We start from the raw sequence: 16,878 nt of genomic DNA, 5'->3' as shown, positions 1-16,878 counted from the left end.
AAGCTTCTTACAGAGGACGTTACAGGTCTGTGAGAGCCAGAGATTTTCCTTGTTTGAGGTGACCAAATACTTATTTTCCACCCTAATTTACGAATAAATTCTTTACAAATCCTACCATGTGGATTCATGGATTTTTTTTTCACATTCTGTCTCTCACAGTTGAAGTGTACCTCTGGTGCAAATTACTGACCTCTGTCATCATTTTAAGTGGGGGAACTTGCACAATCGGTGGCTGACTAAATACTTTTTTGCCCCACTGTATATATATATATATATATATATATATATATATATATATATATATATATATATATATATATATATATATTCATGATTGCAGTTTTCAAAAAGAATATTATTATTAAGCTTCATTGCAGCACATCCGGCATGACTCATTTGCAGTGGACATTTAAAAATTTGTAACAGCTCAAGGATTCAAATTCTTGTGACATTTTTAAAGATTAGACCTCAAAGACATTGCGTTTACTTTGAAGATCATAAACGTCAGAGGCAAAAAGTGGTTAAATGGGTTGATCTAGCCTTCAGATTTGTGTCACCAGATGTTTCCACCTCAACCCCATCAGATGTCCTCTTCTGTGACAGTGGGAAAACATGATGAATGCAGAAATGTTGATTATCTCTTTTTGAGGCTTTTGATACACATACAAAAATGATTTATCTCAGACTGAAAAATGACCATGTTCAGGTACATTTAAAAATACATGTCTTGATTATTTCCCCTTCAGATCTGTGAAATGTGTGTGGATTTGTTTGAAAGTGTTCCAAACTTGAAAACTTTTTATTAGCTTATTAAAACCTTATTTACTTTTTGAATTGTATTTTAGATTTTTTATAGTAGAGATTATTTGAATATAGAACTTTTTATCTTTTCACGATGAATTAGTACATTTTGAATTTTTTCTTTTTTACCAACAATACCTTTTGTGCAATACTTTTGTAAATAGTCAACGGTGCAATAGACTCAATACTTGAAATGTGCAATTCACTTGTATTTTTATTTTTATTCCTATTTATTATATTTATCCCCTTCGTATATTTTATTTATATTGTCTCTGTATTTATATATATGTGTGTGTGTATAACTCTGTAACTTCTGTCGGTGCTGTGCTTTTTTGGAAATCGAATTTCCCAGAGGAACCCACCCGAGGGATTAATAAAGTTCTATCTATTCTATCTATTCTATTCTATTCTATTCTATTCTATTCTAAGTGCAATAATCACAATATTGGTTTAACATGTTTTTATCTTTTCCCTATTCACCACACTTCCTCAGTATTTTTGGCTGTTTTTGATATCAATTGTATTATAAAAAATAATGACTCAAATTATTGATACTTTTCAAAAGTTCAGACCTCTAAGATGTACCGTTTAGGGTCATATGTTATCAAGAAAACCAACAATCTTCCACAAGAACCTGTCTTCTCTGTCTATTTGACTTTAATCAACTCTGCAGTAGCTCCAGCAGAGAAATAAAGACAAAGTCCAGCATAGAGCGGCTGAGTGAATGTGGTCTGGACTCTGTGGAGGAGAGTCATGGTTTCAGAGACGCTGTAGAAAGACAGAATACCTGCTCCTACTCTGGAGGACCGAGGACCTGAGAGGTCAGTTTGGATTTTTTTGTGATAGAATGAATAACTTTTGTTTTCACAAAGTAATGCCCAAGATTTGTCATTGTATCCAAATACACATTCATTTATACTGCTCTTTTGATATTCTTGTATGAGACTGCTACTTCTATTCCTCTAGCGCTCCTCTCCACTCTACCTGATCATAAAAGGTGAATCTGTCTGGATGATCAGAATAACACTGTTGTTCTTTCAACTGTGTTACTTTTCTGTTCCCCTCAGATAATAACAGATGCATATTTGCTGTGTTTGGATCCAGTGTGATTTCATGTGAATGTTTTAAGAATCCAGCTCTGGTCTTTGGCTCAGGTGGTGACAGTAAAACATCCACTTCAGTGACTGTCAGTGAGATGTTTGTCCATTCCTCTCTCAGAATGTCCTGTAGTTTATCTCTGGTCTCTGACACAGCTGCTATCACATCCTCAAAGTAGCTCAGAGGACGAATATTGATGCTGGATGAGTGTGTAGACTCACTGAGTGCTGACAGTGAGGGGTAGTTGTGTAGAAACTGGTTGTGATCCTCTGTGTGTGAGAGCTGCTCCAGCTCGCCGTCTTTCCTCTTCAGCTCAGCGATCTCCTGCTCCAGCTTCTCCTGAAGCTCTTTGACTCGACTCACTTCAGTTTCCTGCTGGGATCTGACCTGCTGCTTCACATCAGAGCTTCTTTTCTGGATGAGACGGATCAGCTCAGTGAACATCTTCTCACTGTCCTCCACTGCTTTATCAGCAGAGCCATTGATGGCCTCCACCTCCTGTTGAAGCAGCTTCACATCTTTCTCTCGCTCCTGGATTCTCTGCTGGATGTTTAGTCGTCTCACCTCGAGCTCCTTCTGCTTCTCAGTCCTTTCTGCTGCAGCTGGGACTGTTTCATGGCCTTTATGTTCATCCACTGTGCAGAGATAACAGCTATAAGATAAAAGTCTAAGGGGGTCAGATTGTGAGACCTTGGGGGCCATTCAACTGGCCCATGACGACCAATCCACTTTCCAGGAAACTGTTCATCTAGGAATGCTCGGACCTGGCACCCATAATGAGGTGGTGCACCATCTTGCTGGAAAAACTCAGGGAACGTGCCAGCTTCAGTGCACAAAGAGGGAAACACATCATCATGTAGCAATTTCAAATATCCAGTGGCCTTGAGGTTTCCATTGATGAAGAATGGACCCACTATCGTTGTACCCCATACCACACCAAACCATCACTTTTGTTGTTCCAACAGTCTTGGAGGGATCCATCCAATGTGGGTTAGTGTCAGGCCAATAGCGGTGGTTTTGTTTGTTAACTTCACCGTTCACATAAAAGTTTGCCTCATCACTGAACAAAATCTTCTGCGTGAACTGAGGGTCCTGTTCCAATCTTTGTTTTGCCCATTCTGCAAATTCTGTGTGCCGATCTGGGTCGTCCTCGTTGAGATGCTGCAGTAGCTGGAGTTTGTAATGGTGCCATTTGTGAGTAGCTAATATCCGCCGAAGTGATGTTTGACTAATGCCACTCTCCAGTGACATGCGGCGAGTGCTACGCTGTGGGCTCTTGCTGAATGAAGCTAGGACAGCCACTGATGTTTCTTCATTAGTGACAGTTTTCTTGCGTCCACATTTTGGCAAATCCAACACTGAACCAGTTTCACGAAACTTAGCAAGCAGTTTGCTAACTGTAGCATGGGAGATGGGTGGTCTCGTAGGGTGTCTTGCATCGAAATCTGCTGCAATGACCCGGTTACTGCGTTCACCAGATATCAACACAATTTCGATCCGCTCCTCACATGTTAACCTCTTTGACATGTCAATGGCTGTGACCAAAGAGAAACTTGTAAATAACTCATGAAAGAATAAAGTTATGTTGAAACCAAGCACACCATTGTTTTTCTTGTGACATTACCAATAAGTTTGATGTGTCACATGGCCCTCTTCCTATTGAAAAAACAAAAGTTGTATCCAAGATGGCCGACTTCTAAATGGCCAACATGGTCACCACCCATCTTGAGGAGTTTGCCCCCTCACATATACTAATGTGCCACAAACAGGACTTTAATATCACCAACCATTCCCATGTTATTACGGTGTATCCATATAAATGGCCCACCCTGTATATTCCAGATGTGCTCATGGCACATTAATCCAGAGTCAAAGTGTTTTTTCAAAGAGGAAAATCTTAACTCTCTCCGAGCTATTTCCACATAGGGTTAGGGCCCTACCTGCTTCAACTTTCTTGTCTGGCAAGAACAAGACGTTTGTTCTGTAGAAACTTTTGCTGTTTCCACAAAAAAATTTTAAACCTACAAAGAGTAAATTGGCCCAAATGGAGGGTGAATGTAAAAGTTGTATTTGAGAACTTAATTGTTTTTGTTAGTTCAGTCATGAAGCAGATTTATTCAGGTAATTTAATTAAAACACAATTTACTTAGAAAAAGAACATTAAAACAAAACTTTTCATTGCAAGTTTACAAGGACCCCCTACCACCACTGGATCCATCATCAGGAATAAAGACAGAAATCTGTGAAAAACTCAACAATACTATGTTATGCTGTTTTCATATATTAGGTAAGAAACCCTCAAAATACATTTAATTAAATTCAATTTTTTTTAAACAGTGCCAAATCACAACAGTTGCCTCAAGGCGCTTTATACTGCATGTATTCCTACAATAATACATGCAGATCAATGACCCCCTATGAGCAAGCACTTTGGTGACAGTGGGAAGGAAAAAATCCCTTTTAACAGGAAGAGAAAGAAAACAGGATATAAGACATGCTGTGGAAGAGAGACAGAGATTAATAACGGGTATGATTTAGTGCAGAGAGGTCTATTAACACATAGTGACTGAGAAAGGTGATTGAAGAAGAAACACTCAGTGCATCATGAGAATCCCCCAGCAGCCTACACCTATTTCAGCATAACTGAGGGAGGATTCAGGGTCACCTGGTCCAGCCCTAACTATATGCTTTAGAACAAAAGGAAGGTTTTAAGCCTAAAAGTAGAAATAGTGTCTGTCTCCTGAATCCAAACTGGAAGCCGGTTCCACAGAAGAGGGGCCTGAAAACTGAAGGCTCTGTCTTGCTGCAGCATTTTGGATTAATGAAGGCTTTTCAGGGAGGTTTTAGAACTTCCTAATAATAATGAATTAACGTAGTCCAGCCTAGAAGTAATAAATGCATGAACTAGTTTTTTAGCATCACTCTGAAAATTAGAGGTCCAGGTATTTATGTCTTTTTAAGACATTCCTGCAGTTTAACTAACTAATTGGTGTGTGTTATCTGGCTTCATGGATAGATAGAGCTGGGTGTCATCAGCATAGCAGTAAAAATGTATAAGGGAAGCATGTTTAATGTAAACAGAATTGGTCCTAGCTAGGGCTGCTCAATTAATCGAATTTTAATCACGATTACGATCTGGGCTTTCAACGATCATTAAAAATGACTGAGCCGATTATTAGCCCCTCCCTCATTTATCCGCGACACCTTAAAGGCCGGTCCGTGAAAATATTGTCGGGCATAAACCGGTCCGTGGCGCAAAAAAGGTTGGAGACCGCTGATTAAGAGGACCCGAGGGAAGCTCGGAAAGCTAAGCAGAAGTTATTTGGAGAGTGACTGCCGTTGGTTGAAAAGAGAGTTTAAAAAAAAAAAAACTTCAGTGGTGTTGCACACTATTTTATATTATTTTTTTAAAGTCATTGTTAACCCTTTAAAGCCGGTCAGAGCAGCATGCTCCATTTTGCGTAACTATTTTTAAATCCCTGTAGAACCTGAACCGTGTAAGCTAGCGCAATAATTTGTTTTGCATATGAAACCGGAGGAGTTGTACTTACATCTGATGCCACCAGCTTGTCCTCGGTCACGGTTTCGTTCCACATATAGCTTTGCAAAAATTGCATAAAAAGCGCTTGCAGGAACAAAAACATAATATTCCAGAAACACGCTTTGCCGTTCCTATCAGCTGTTCGTAACACTTCCCACAGTGAAATGATGCACATGCTGTTTTCTTTGCAAATTTGCATCATAGGATTGTTTTTTCGTTTTTCCTGCAGTATATAAAAATTGCTGTATCTCCAAAATAAAACTATGAAGACACTCAAAATAAATTTCCTGTGGTGGGAAACTATTTTTTGCAACTTTATTGTATTTAAAGTTTTGAGGGATAAGCCTCTTAAATTTCTCCAAGTAGAAATATATGTAAACAAAACAAAAGCGATTTTCAATTTTTTTTGTAGTTTATTGCACTTTTTTGCAATTTATGTAATTACTATGGACTTAATGCATACTTATTATTAAAACATGGGCTATAACAGTTGTATTGATGTATAGCAACTTGAAATGCTCCCACAAATGGCACTACAGCATGTAAAAAAAATAATATAAGCTCTGGTGGACTTTGTTCTATAGTAGGTCTTAAAGGGTTAAATAAATATCGTGATCTCAATTTCAGTGAAAATAATCGTGATTATCATTTTTCCCATAATCGAGCAGCCCTAGTCCTAGCACTGAACCCTGTGGAACTCCATAATTAAGCTCAGCATGTGAAGAGGACTCTCCATTTCCGTGAAGAAATTGGAGTCTATTAGATAGATATGTTACAAACCACTGCAGCGCAGTACCTGTAATACCTACAGCATGTTCTAATCACTCTAATAGGATATGCAATTATAAGAATAAGGTAATAAACTGAACAAAGAATGATGAGAGTTCTTCACTCCTCTAGACAATCCAATTTTATTCAGTTTTACTTATAAAGCACAAAATCACAATGACAGTTCTCTCAAGACGCTTTAAATTGTAAAGGACCTAAAATAGCAGAAAATACTGTCTTGAATATGAATCATCTCCAATCAGTTGTTGCAGTGACTTGACAGTGTAAGCACTACCACCAACACACTGCTATGACTCACAGGTGCTACGAGAATGCAGCTTCTCATCTTTGTGAGTTCTTGTATGACAGTTCAAAAGTGATTTTCGAGTGAATCTTTTCCCACAGGTGCTACAAGAATACGGCTTCTCGCCTGTGTGAGTTCTTACATGAGATTCCAATGCTGCTTTCTGACTACATCTTTTTCCACAGATCCCACATGAATATGGTTTCTCACCTGTGTGCATTCTCCTGTGTTTTTTAATTGCTGATAAATCAGAAAATCTTTTTCCACACGTGCTACAAGGATATGGTTTCTCACCTGTGTGACTTCTTTCATGACAGTCCAAAATTGATTTCTGAATAAATTTTTTTCCACAGGTGCTACAGGAATATGGCTTCTCACCAGTGTGAATTCTCTTGTGTCTTTTTAATGCTGATGAGTGAGAAAATCTTTTTCCACAGGTGTTACAAGTGTACGGTTTCTCGCCTGTGTGAACTCTCAGATGTATAGTCAGCATAAATTTATGCCGAAAGGTTTTTCCACAGATGTCACATTCTAGAGACTTTTTCCTTGAGACAGGTTTACTTTGACTCTCTGACACAGCAGTGTTGTCTAGTCTCTGTCTATGACTTCTCTTTCTGTGACGTCTCTTCTTCAGCTCTGTATTTCTAGTAGATCCTGACTCCACGTGCCCATTTTCTTCATGATCTCGGCTCTCTCCTTCAGGAGAGCTGTGAGAAAGAAGCTGCTCACTGTGGTCACTTTCCTCATAAGATCGAGTCACCATGAAAGTATCAGCCTCCTGCTTCAGTCCAAGCTGCTCTCCCTCCTGACTGCTGCACAGTTCCTCCTGTTCCTCTTTAATGTGTGGAGGCTCTGGGTCCTCCTGGTCCAGACTGGAGTTCCTCTCCTGGTCACAGACCAGCTGGTCTGTGAGAACACCGTCCTTTTCAGAGAGAGCCTGCTGTTGGAGGTCTGAAAGCACAAAGGAACAAAATGATAAAAAATACATTTACTGACAGGGCTCTAGACTAACTTTTTGCCATCGTTGCACCGGCACAAAAGTTAGGCGGACTAAAATGTTTCAACCGCATCACTTAACACCGCAGTTTTACATGTGCACTTTTTTGGGGGGGAAGTTGCAGTCCATACAGACAATATTCATTTCTAAATTATTAACTAACAATCTTATGCTTACAGTGCTTTGTCAATATTGTAGAAAATGTTAAACTTAATCATCATCTTGGCCTCCTCTGACGACCTGTTTGTTGCTGTCTGTTGCTGAAAGGCAGTGGGGAGAGGGGACACTTGGGCAGTGCATTTTTTGCAGCATATAATGTGCTTTCTGGATACACTGTGTTTTTTCAGCATTCAAAGATAGATGGCACCATGTCAGAGCTGGCTATGAACTTCAGATGGATCAGGCCTTAACTTAACAAAAAAGTTATCAATAGTTCTTTTCATCTTTTCTTATTACCCACAGCTACATCCACTTCTGTTAGGCCAAGGCTGCTCACTAGGGCTGCGTATCATCACTGATTTCTATAATCCATTCGACTCAGGTTCTCAAAGTCCTGATTCGATTCAATTTAGCCTCAGACAGTCAGAAATATTATAATTCTGATCATTTATCAGTACTGATACATGTGAGACTTCATCAGAATTGTGAACATCACAGCAGATGCCTTTGTGTCAAAGTAACTGAGAATAAAACACAGAAAAACATGAATGAGATTTTTCTGGCCTGGCCTTTTATAGCAGATAACCTTAAAAATATTCTGTAATTTTGTATAATTTTAAAAAGTTTTTCTTCAGTATTGAACAGCAGAAACTATGCTTTCTTGTCCGAGGTCATTTAAGTGAAAAAAAAAGAAAAGAAAAGAAAAATACAGCGGCCGACAGCGCTGTAATCAACGGTAGACTGGTGGGTAATAAGCGAATGAATAATGCAGAAAACAGATTTGAGACGGGAAACTGTTCTTGAAGTACAGAGAGAGAGCTAGCTGTGCAGGAAGTGTGATTTTTATCGTGGTGGAAGCAAAACAGCAAAACTCAAAGGGAATTCATGACGACATTGACCAAATGTGAAGCGCAGTTTGCTGCTTCTTTTGCTGCTGGCTCTGTGAATTTTAGTTGGAGAGAGACAAAACCTGCAGCTCAGAATCAGCGCAAAAAGACGTGAACACAGAGCTCCGATAGCGTGTCCGTCTACGGGCCGTCGGGTGAGAAAGCCGAGAAAGACAAAGTTGATTCTGATGCGTCGGTCTGTTCTGTGTTTACGTCTTTGTGTGGAATCCGTGTACCTGCTCTCATTTGCTGTTTGGTTGTTGTTGAAATGGTTTTGTGAGCTTTAATCTGAGAATCTGGCGTTTCTGGTAAAACACAGTTAAATTTAAAAGTCAATTCAGGATTTAATGAATCGATATCGCTTTATTCAAGCTACAGACCTCCCACTTCCAACTGCACTTTCAATTGGACCACAGCCAATCAGAGAGGTCCCGCCCCTGACTATCTCTGATTGGTTTAGTCCATGACACGGGCATAATGTGTGTCTGTTGTTGACCACACGGAGAGTTACTAGGGATGGGTACCGGTGTCCGGTGCCATGATGGCACCGGTTCTGACATAAACGGTAGTAACCAGACCGAAAAGCAGCGCACATTTCGGTGCTTTATTTCGGTGCTTTTTTTTCCTGAGCTGTGATACACTTCTAGCCAATCATTTTACGTTTCCGAGGATAGTAGGCGGGTCCAGGTATGTACGTTCTTTTAGAGCAGAGCTACAGATTAAAAACGCCCAAGACGAAGCGGTCAAAAGTCTGGCTGTACTTCACAGCAAAAGATGCAAACTCAGCAGCCTGCAACAAGTGCTTTAAGCTGATACTGTGATACTGTCAAAGGAGGTAACACCTCAAATCCGATGAAACACCTGGCGACGCGTAGCGTTTTTTTTAAAAGCCGAGAAATGCGCCGTATTTGATAGCTTGCTGCGAGACCTCACACCGAGCGCATCTACTGCGGGTGTGGTGCCTGTTATCAGACCCGGAGTTAGCAACATACCCAAAAACCCAAAGAGGAGAGTCCTGGCCCCTAGCCCTGCCAGTGTAGCAGAAATGATGAGGATGATGATGGCAGCAGCAGCCGTTCTTCTCTGCATGAGTAGCTTAATGTTGTTCGTGTGTAATTTACGTTGAGTAGGCTAACCACGTTATTACATTAATGCATGTAAGGTGAACTAGCAAACATCATCATAGCTACATGCGGCTGTCTTCTTGTTTGATGGCAGATACTCCCTTCACCCTGGCCAAAAAGGCTAAAATGACCAAAGAAAAAGAGGGAAACAGCTAAACATGAGAGGTTTTTGGACAAAGTTTGTGTTTTTTCCATTGTTTAAGCACTGCTTCCAGCCAAGAGTGATACCATATATGCCCCATAGCTGCAGAAAAGGCTAACATTGTTATCTTTTTACAAAAAAACAGCTGAACATGAGAGGTTTTTGGACCAATTTTGTGTTCTCCATTCTTTAAGCACCGTTTGAGCACCGGCACTGTTTCAAAAGTACCGATTTGGCACCGGTATTGGATAAAACCTAAACGATACCCATCCCTAAGAGTTACAGAGTTGTTTTTTTTTTGTTACCCGAACAGTTGGTCGCACTCTGCTCAATGTTATTTTTAGTAACACTGTTATTTTTACAATGTTATTACAATGTTACTGGTGGTGGTCAGAGGGCCCGGTGGCGCCAGTGTCTGGAAGCCTCGCCTCTGTCAGTGCGCCCCAGGGCAGCTGTGGCTACAATGTAGCTTGCCATCACCAGTGTGTGAATGTGTGTGTGAATGGGTGGATGACTGAATGTAGTGTAAAGCGCTTTGGGGTCCTTAGGGACTGAGTAAAGCGCTATACAAATGCAGGCCATTTATCTTTCTTTTTTTTTACAATGTTATTTTTACTCATCACCTACATGGGTGATCTTCATTTTTATTAGGACATCAGAGTCTTACATACCTATTTTGTGTAACTTTATCACAGGTTTCCAGATGATCTCCATCTCTCTCAGCTGCTCTTCCCCAGTCCAGACGATAATGCCTTCAGACTCCTGCTTCAGTCCAAGCTGCTCTCCCTCCTGACTGCTGCAGAGCTCCTCCTGTTCCTCTTTAATCTGTGGAGGCTCTGGGTCCTCCTGGACCAGACTGGAGTTCCTCTCCTGGTTACAGACCTGCTGCTCATCCAGACCCTCCTCTTCCTCACAGTCATGATTTTGTGGGAGGTCTTGAGGAACAAAGAAAAAAAAACAGAACAAGGTAACTAATGTGATGATACAAGAACACACGCAACACTATTTTACAAAAGCATGAATCAAAGCCTGAATAAATCGTGATCAATTGGAGAGACAGTGAGCTCAGATTGTAGCCTGACCGGCGCCACAGTGTGGTATTGATCATGTTAAATTAAGTGTATGAATGCAGGATGTTTTCATCAGCTGAGGCGGGTCATAGAGGCACTCTCAGGCAATGAGGTGGAATTCACAGGTGATGATGCAAAAAATGCATGAATGTTTTCCAGTTTTGAAATAGTTTAAAGTGTAAGAGTTCAAATGTGCAACTGTCATTAAAAATAAAGGCACCACTGAGCAGTGAGATATATTCATTTGTAAATGTATAAAATTAATAGTTTTCTGTTAACATTCTGTTAGCATCTTGTCATTTTTGCAGAAACAATGTTGCACTTTGGCGTTATATTTTTCATGTTCACTGTCGAGCTTCATCACCAGGTCATGTGATAAGGTCTATCATGTTAGATGGTCTGTCTAACAATATCAATAGTAGAGCAGGGCGATATGGCCAAAAATATTTATCACGATATATATTTGAAAATTTGCGATAACGATATAACTGATGATATAATTGATGCGAGACAAAATACAACTCCACAACATTACTAGCGCAAAAAGACAACCTTCCATTTATTTTCACTTAAACAAGAAGCTGGTTTTTATGTACATTAAAGCTTTATAAAAATGTAACAGTGCAAATGCAAATTCCTTGCTGAAAGTTTAACCAAAAGGCATTTTGTCGAGATGAAATATTATTTTACATTCATAATCTGTGACTATTCATAATCATTATTACCGTTGCATCACTTATGATGTATCATTATTATCATTTCATTGACACATTTATGGAAACTGGTGAGGTTATATTGAAGTCCGTATTTCAGGTGTTAGCATAAGCACATAATCTTTCATTGCAGGTGCAACTGTAATCATGTTATACACATATTGCATAATTAAAGGGTTGAAGCTCGGTCAAGTTAATTAATGGTTTGAAGCTACGGGCAGCGCGATGTCTGGCCGATCAATGGAGCAAAGTTCAGCTATTGAAAGGTTGCCTACATGTTTACCGTATAATTTACTACATATTGCCTGTGTGCATTCAGCAGCCTCCTGCATTGAAGTTTGCCTGGTAACAGAGGACGTAGAGGGGGGTCAGGTGCTAAGGTTAACAACACAGACACATAGTCTGCCTGAGGGAACTGATTGCAAATGCTGTGTACCTGCATACGTGACAGTTTAGTTCTGATAAGTCCAGTGTAAGAGTGTAATAACAGGATGCATCTGTTAGGTGGAGGAACATTGGAAGGAACTGTTCTTTTTTAGAATATGTCCTCGCTGGAGTTACTGGAACATGCATCTGCAGTGACGCGTATTGCTTGTATAAATATTACACCCCACCTATTGTCAGGCAGGAGATGGAGCCTGATGTTTTGCAGAGCCTATCTTCACCACATATATGTGTTTTAATAAAATAATTTGTGTTGACCCACTATGGACTTTCAGTCGTATGTCTCTTCCTCAAAATTCGAACCCCGACAGTTTCCAGTAGAAATGGGCTGACATCCTGAGCATAACCATGTATAATATCCACTAAAGTTAAAAAGAGGTGCTTTGCAACATTAAACTGCAGTGTGCAGTATGTATTTTTCGGACCATAAGGTGCACGGGATTATAAGGCACATTAAGCGAAACAAAGCAGTCAGATAAATCAAACTTTATTAAACTCATTCTTCTTGCTTCCTCCACTTCTGTACCATTGATTCATTAATGTTGAATTCTCTGGCAGCTGCTCTATTCCTATGTTGTTGCAGTCTATTAATGTCTAACCTCGTATTGTGGATGGATTATCTCAGTTGTTCTCCTGACTGAAGTTTGGTCCGTTTACAGCATCCTGCCATGCGATTGCATTTGTCTCCAACTCTCAGGAACCTTAACGTTAACTTTTATAAGTGGAAAAGTGTTAGTGTTCGTCCTCCAGCTTCACTGTTTATGTTATGCTAACATAGCTGTGTTGCTAGCGATCAGGTAGCACATCATTATATACCAGCTAGCCCAACTTCAGTAACCCTACAAACGTCACTGCTGTTTAGTTTCCTGTCTTCATTTATGTTGGAAGTGATAGCAGAGCTGTACGTTTGAATTTTTTCAGAAATCTCAGTCAGAACATGCAATATCATGCTTAGGTAACTAGCGAAACTAGCGAGCTAACTTCCGCTAGCTTCCTGCTAACTTCTAACTCCGTTAAATGTAATAAATTTTGTTTTCATGGATGCCTGGAAGTTAAACTTTATAGCTACACCTGGTTAAGCAGCAATGCTGATCGTTTTATTAAAGATGAAAGAATTTAGACAGTTTTTAACTCTAAGTGATGCTGCAGTGTTGTTTGACCTGAAGAACAGAGTTTAGGACCCAGATTACTCCCAGATTTAAGAGCAGCTTAGTCCGACAAATACGACGATAACGACGGCCGCTTGCATGTTCTGCAAAAAAAATGTGCTTTGTTGTGTATCTGACAGACAAACACCAAACCAGTTCCACATCACTGAAGTTGCACCATTTTTACAAACCAATTCTGGTTCATCTGTTTCACTCAACAATCGGCCATGTGCGTATGAAAACAAAGGCACTGCGCATGCGCGTTTTACTCATATTCTATCGCGATATTTCATTTTCCTATCGTTGCCTAACATTATACCGGTATTACCGTGAACGGTATAATATGACCCAGCCCTAATCAATAGGACCTAAAACACTGACACCTGATGAACTGTGGAATCCTGTTGGAGAAAATAAAGTTTAAAAAATTAAATAAATGCAACAAAATGCGTATTCTTTAAAAAAACATTTTTTTCTTTAAGCTTCTCCAAATTTTAGTGCAGAATAAACATTAGAGCACTTTGTTTAAGTATTTATTTTAATCTGGTTTTGTGGAAAGATAAACTAGTTTAGATTTAGATATGTTTACAAAATGTGTGCATAAGTGTTCAAAATGTACAATTTATATTTGCATTTCACGTTATAAAAACAATTTACTCAACATGTCTGTGTTGTTTTTTTTAACAGTAAAATAATACTGGTGGGATTTTGTTTTTGTGTGATTTCAGATCAATGAATGATGTCAATGAAAAAACAATTAAATTCAGACATGCGAGGTTGAGCTGAAAAGAATGATACCAAACAAGGCAAAGGGGGAAAAAAAATAAAATGAAACAGTCTGAGGGTGAAATACAAATGTAAAATCAAAAGGTGTCAAAAATGTCCGGTTATATTTTGGACCTCAGAGGGTTAACCCAACAAATCATGAAAAATTAGGTTTACATTTTTGTTCATAACAGTGCAGATTTATGACATTTTGTGTAAATTTAACATGAAACAATTTGAATTTTTTCTAACAAAAACAGTGTGAAACTTAAGTTAGACTTGTGTGTGTAAATGAACCGCCCTATGTTGTGTAGCTTTCTGGATTTTATACTTATTGGGCTACATATTTATTTATTATACAGACTATACAGTACATAGAATCAAAACTCACATTTTTTATGTAACTAAAGTTTTTAAGTATGTAGGCTACAGACAATGATTAAGCTACAGACTATATTTATATGAAAAAAGTGTATACTTACTGCATTTTAATCATTGTACCACCTGCATATGTGTTTGAAAAGAAAAGGCTTTGATTTTGCCACCCGAAGAAAATTTCTTTAGATCCGTCCCTGGTCTGCTCAGAGCTGCTGCTGTCTACACTGGCTTACTCTGCTGCTACCAGGAGCTAACCTAGCAGTGACCATGGACCTGCACCAGTCCAACTTAGTCCATCACTGGACACTGACCCACAGCACTGATAAATACCCAGTTTAACATCTTCTAGTAAAGTCAGTCACACTGAAGAATCTGAGCTTGAACAGCACAGAGTTAAAAACATGTCCATACCTATGATGTGTGAGTTTCTGTCGGGTTTCCGGCTGATATCTAGCAGTCTGTGCTGACGGTTGATCTCCTCCTCATACTGGACGATGGTTTTTTGAACCTCTGAGAAGATTTCTTCACAAACAGCAGTTAGTCTCTCCTTGATGAACTCTCTCAGATACTGAGCTAAACTCATCGCTGCTTCAACTCAGGCTGAGCGGATCGATACAAGCATCTATACAGACTGATCTACACTGACGTGATGGGATCGATACTTTTTTTTTTTTTTTTTTTTTTTTTGGCCTGTCCCGTTTGGCTCTTTTGCCATCAGAATTGTTGTCTAAAGGCAAAGAAAGATGCCCAACGGATTTACTTTACCAAACTGACCATCCCAGCCTTGCCGTAATGGTCCATTTGATTCATCTTTTATTGTTTATTTTATTTTCACTTACTGAATACGGGACAGACTTGACTGGGGGAAAGAAGGGGAGAAAGAAAGAGGGAAAGAGAAACAGCTGAGAAGAGGGACGGGGGAGAAGGGCAAAAAACAAAAACCAACAGAACGGGCAGAGAAAAAAAATGCATATATCAATCACCTAGATCACCTGCTGAGAAAGAAAAAAGAAAACAAGCAGAAGAGAACAAGAGTAATAGAATAAACAACATCACAATGATATATGGGAATATGACAGTAAATACTAAATATTAAACATTATTGTGCAGCACATAAGATCAACAGAACACAGTGTGCTTTGAGGTAGGAGCCAAAAAGGGTGTAGTTTGTGGGTGTGATCACCCGTGTGTACACCTGTGAGCATGGACGCGCTTGTTTTTTGTTTTTTAAAAGGTTCCTTCATGTAATAATCTGCTAGAGGGTGTGGGGGGGCCACAGCCCCATCCTCCAGGGCGTGAAGCAGGTGTGGAGGAGATCAAAACTCCAGACATCCAGAGGCCCCCAGAACACAAGAGACCAAGGAAGACCAACAGAGGGGCAGCTGCGCCACTGTCCCGGAAAGAGCTGAGGAGAGTCCCAGATGAGGGCTCACTCAGCAGCCGCGGAGCACAAGCCAGGGGGAGTTGCAGTGACGCGCCCGTGAGCTCCGCCGGCAGCCAGCTGCGCCTGAGTGACCGAGCCCCAGGCCGAGAGGCCGGGGGCACCCCACCTCCGAAGTGGCCCGAGCGAGCCCCAAGCCTCAGGCCCCGATAAGCGGCCGCCAAGGAGTGAGCCGGTGTGTACCTGGACGCCCATCCCCGGACACAAAGAACCACCAACGCACCGATGTCTGAGGGGGTCCGCCACTGGCAGGGGAAGTGGTGGTAGGGGGAGATAGGTCTCCAAACCTTGGAGGGCCTGAGATGTCCCCAGAGAGGTGGCGCCTGACACCCAACCTGACATATAGACACAGACATACAGGCACTATCGATGGGATCGATACTTAAGTTTCTCTCTCCCCGGAGTTCAGCAGCCATATCTGTGCACGTGACTATTCTAGCATGGACACGCCTCCTTTTACTTTGTTGCTCTGCTGTGATTTGTTGGCCTGCAGTCACGTGACGTTTTTTCTCCCTCGTTCATAACTTCATTCATATTCCAAAGAGAAAGCGTAAACAGGTTCATGCTTGTTATTGATACAGTATTTATCACAGGTTCTCCATGAATTCTCCTGCTGTATATCATTAAATAAGGAAGAGCAAAAGAGGCAGTAACATAAATAATTATATTCCTACAGTCAGCTGTTATTAATGCTTCTAAACTGAAGGCTAAATCATCAACAGTATGAGGACACGTGTTGGTGCAGCATCAAAAACTACAGCAGATTATTTTGGTTTTATGGATATTTTGAATTTGTCCAATTTGTATGATGATAAAAACACATTATGACGAAGCTGCTGAGAAACTATCAGGATTCAATATGTCAAAAATGAATCCTGAATTAACAAAGAGTCTTATTTTATTTATTTATTTGCTTGGATATTACTCATTTACATATTTGTTGTTGTTTTAATGCATATCCGTGAAAACATTTGCCTACATTCTTTTAAACGAAGCAAAGTATTTTTAGCCTGAGACCATCTTATAACGTGTTTCATAGTCCCTGTTAACACATGCCTGCTGACACATGACACACAGTAATATGTGTTTGAATACAAC

General features: G+C 40.1%; 1 protein-coding gene across 1 annotated transcript in view; it reads right to left on the bottom strand.

Annotated features, from left to right (window-relative positions):
• Window positions 1-14,925, bottom strand: part of LOC146674034 (uncharacterized) — a 27,374-nt gene extending 12,449 nt beyond the window's left edge. The window contains exons 1-3 of the mRNA XM_085392851.1: window positions 14,751-14,925; window positions 10,493-10,756; window positions 6,517-7,463 (exon numbers count right to left, since the gene is read on the bottom strand). Of these exons, the coding sequence (XP_085248977.1) occupies window positions 6,517-7,463; window positions 10,493-10,756; window positions 14,751-14,922 (1,383 nt within the window). The 5' untranslated portion in view covers window positions 14,923-14,925. Of the gene's footprint in view, window positions 7,464-10,492; window positions 10,757-14,750 lie in introns of the transcript that reaches the window.
• Window positions 14,926-16,878: the final 1,953 nt, after the last annotated feature.

Source organism: Rhamphochromis longiceps, linkage group LG3 (assembly GCF_057381845.1).
Source record: "Rhamphochromis longiceps isolate RC_006_pf linkage group LG3, R_longiceps_female_GT1.1, whole genome shotgun sequence".
Classification (NCBI taxonomy): domain Eukaryota; kingdom Metazoa; phylum Chordata; class Actinopteri; order Cichliformes; family Cichlidae; genus Rhamphochromis; species Rhamphochromis longiceps.
Note: the sequence above shows the minus strand (reverse complement) of the source record. Positions and strands in the feature narration are given on the sequence as shown.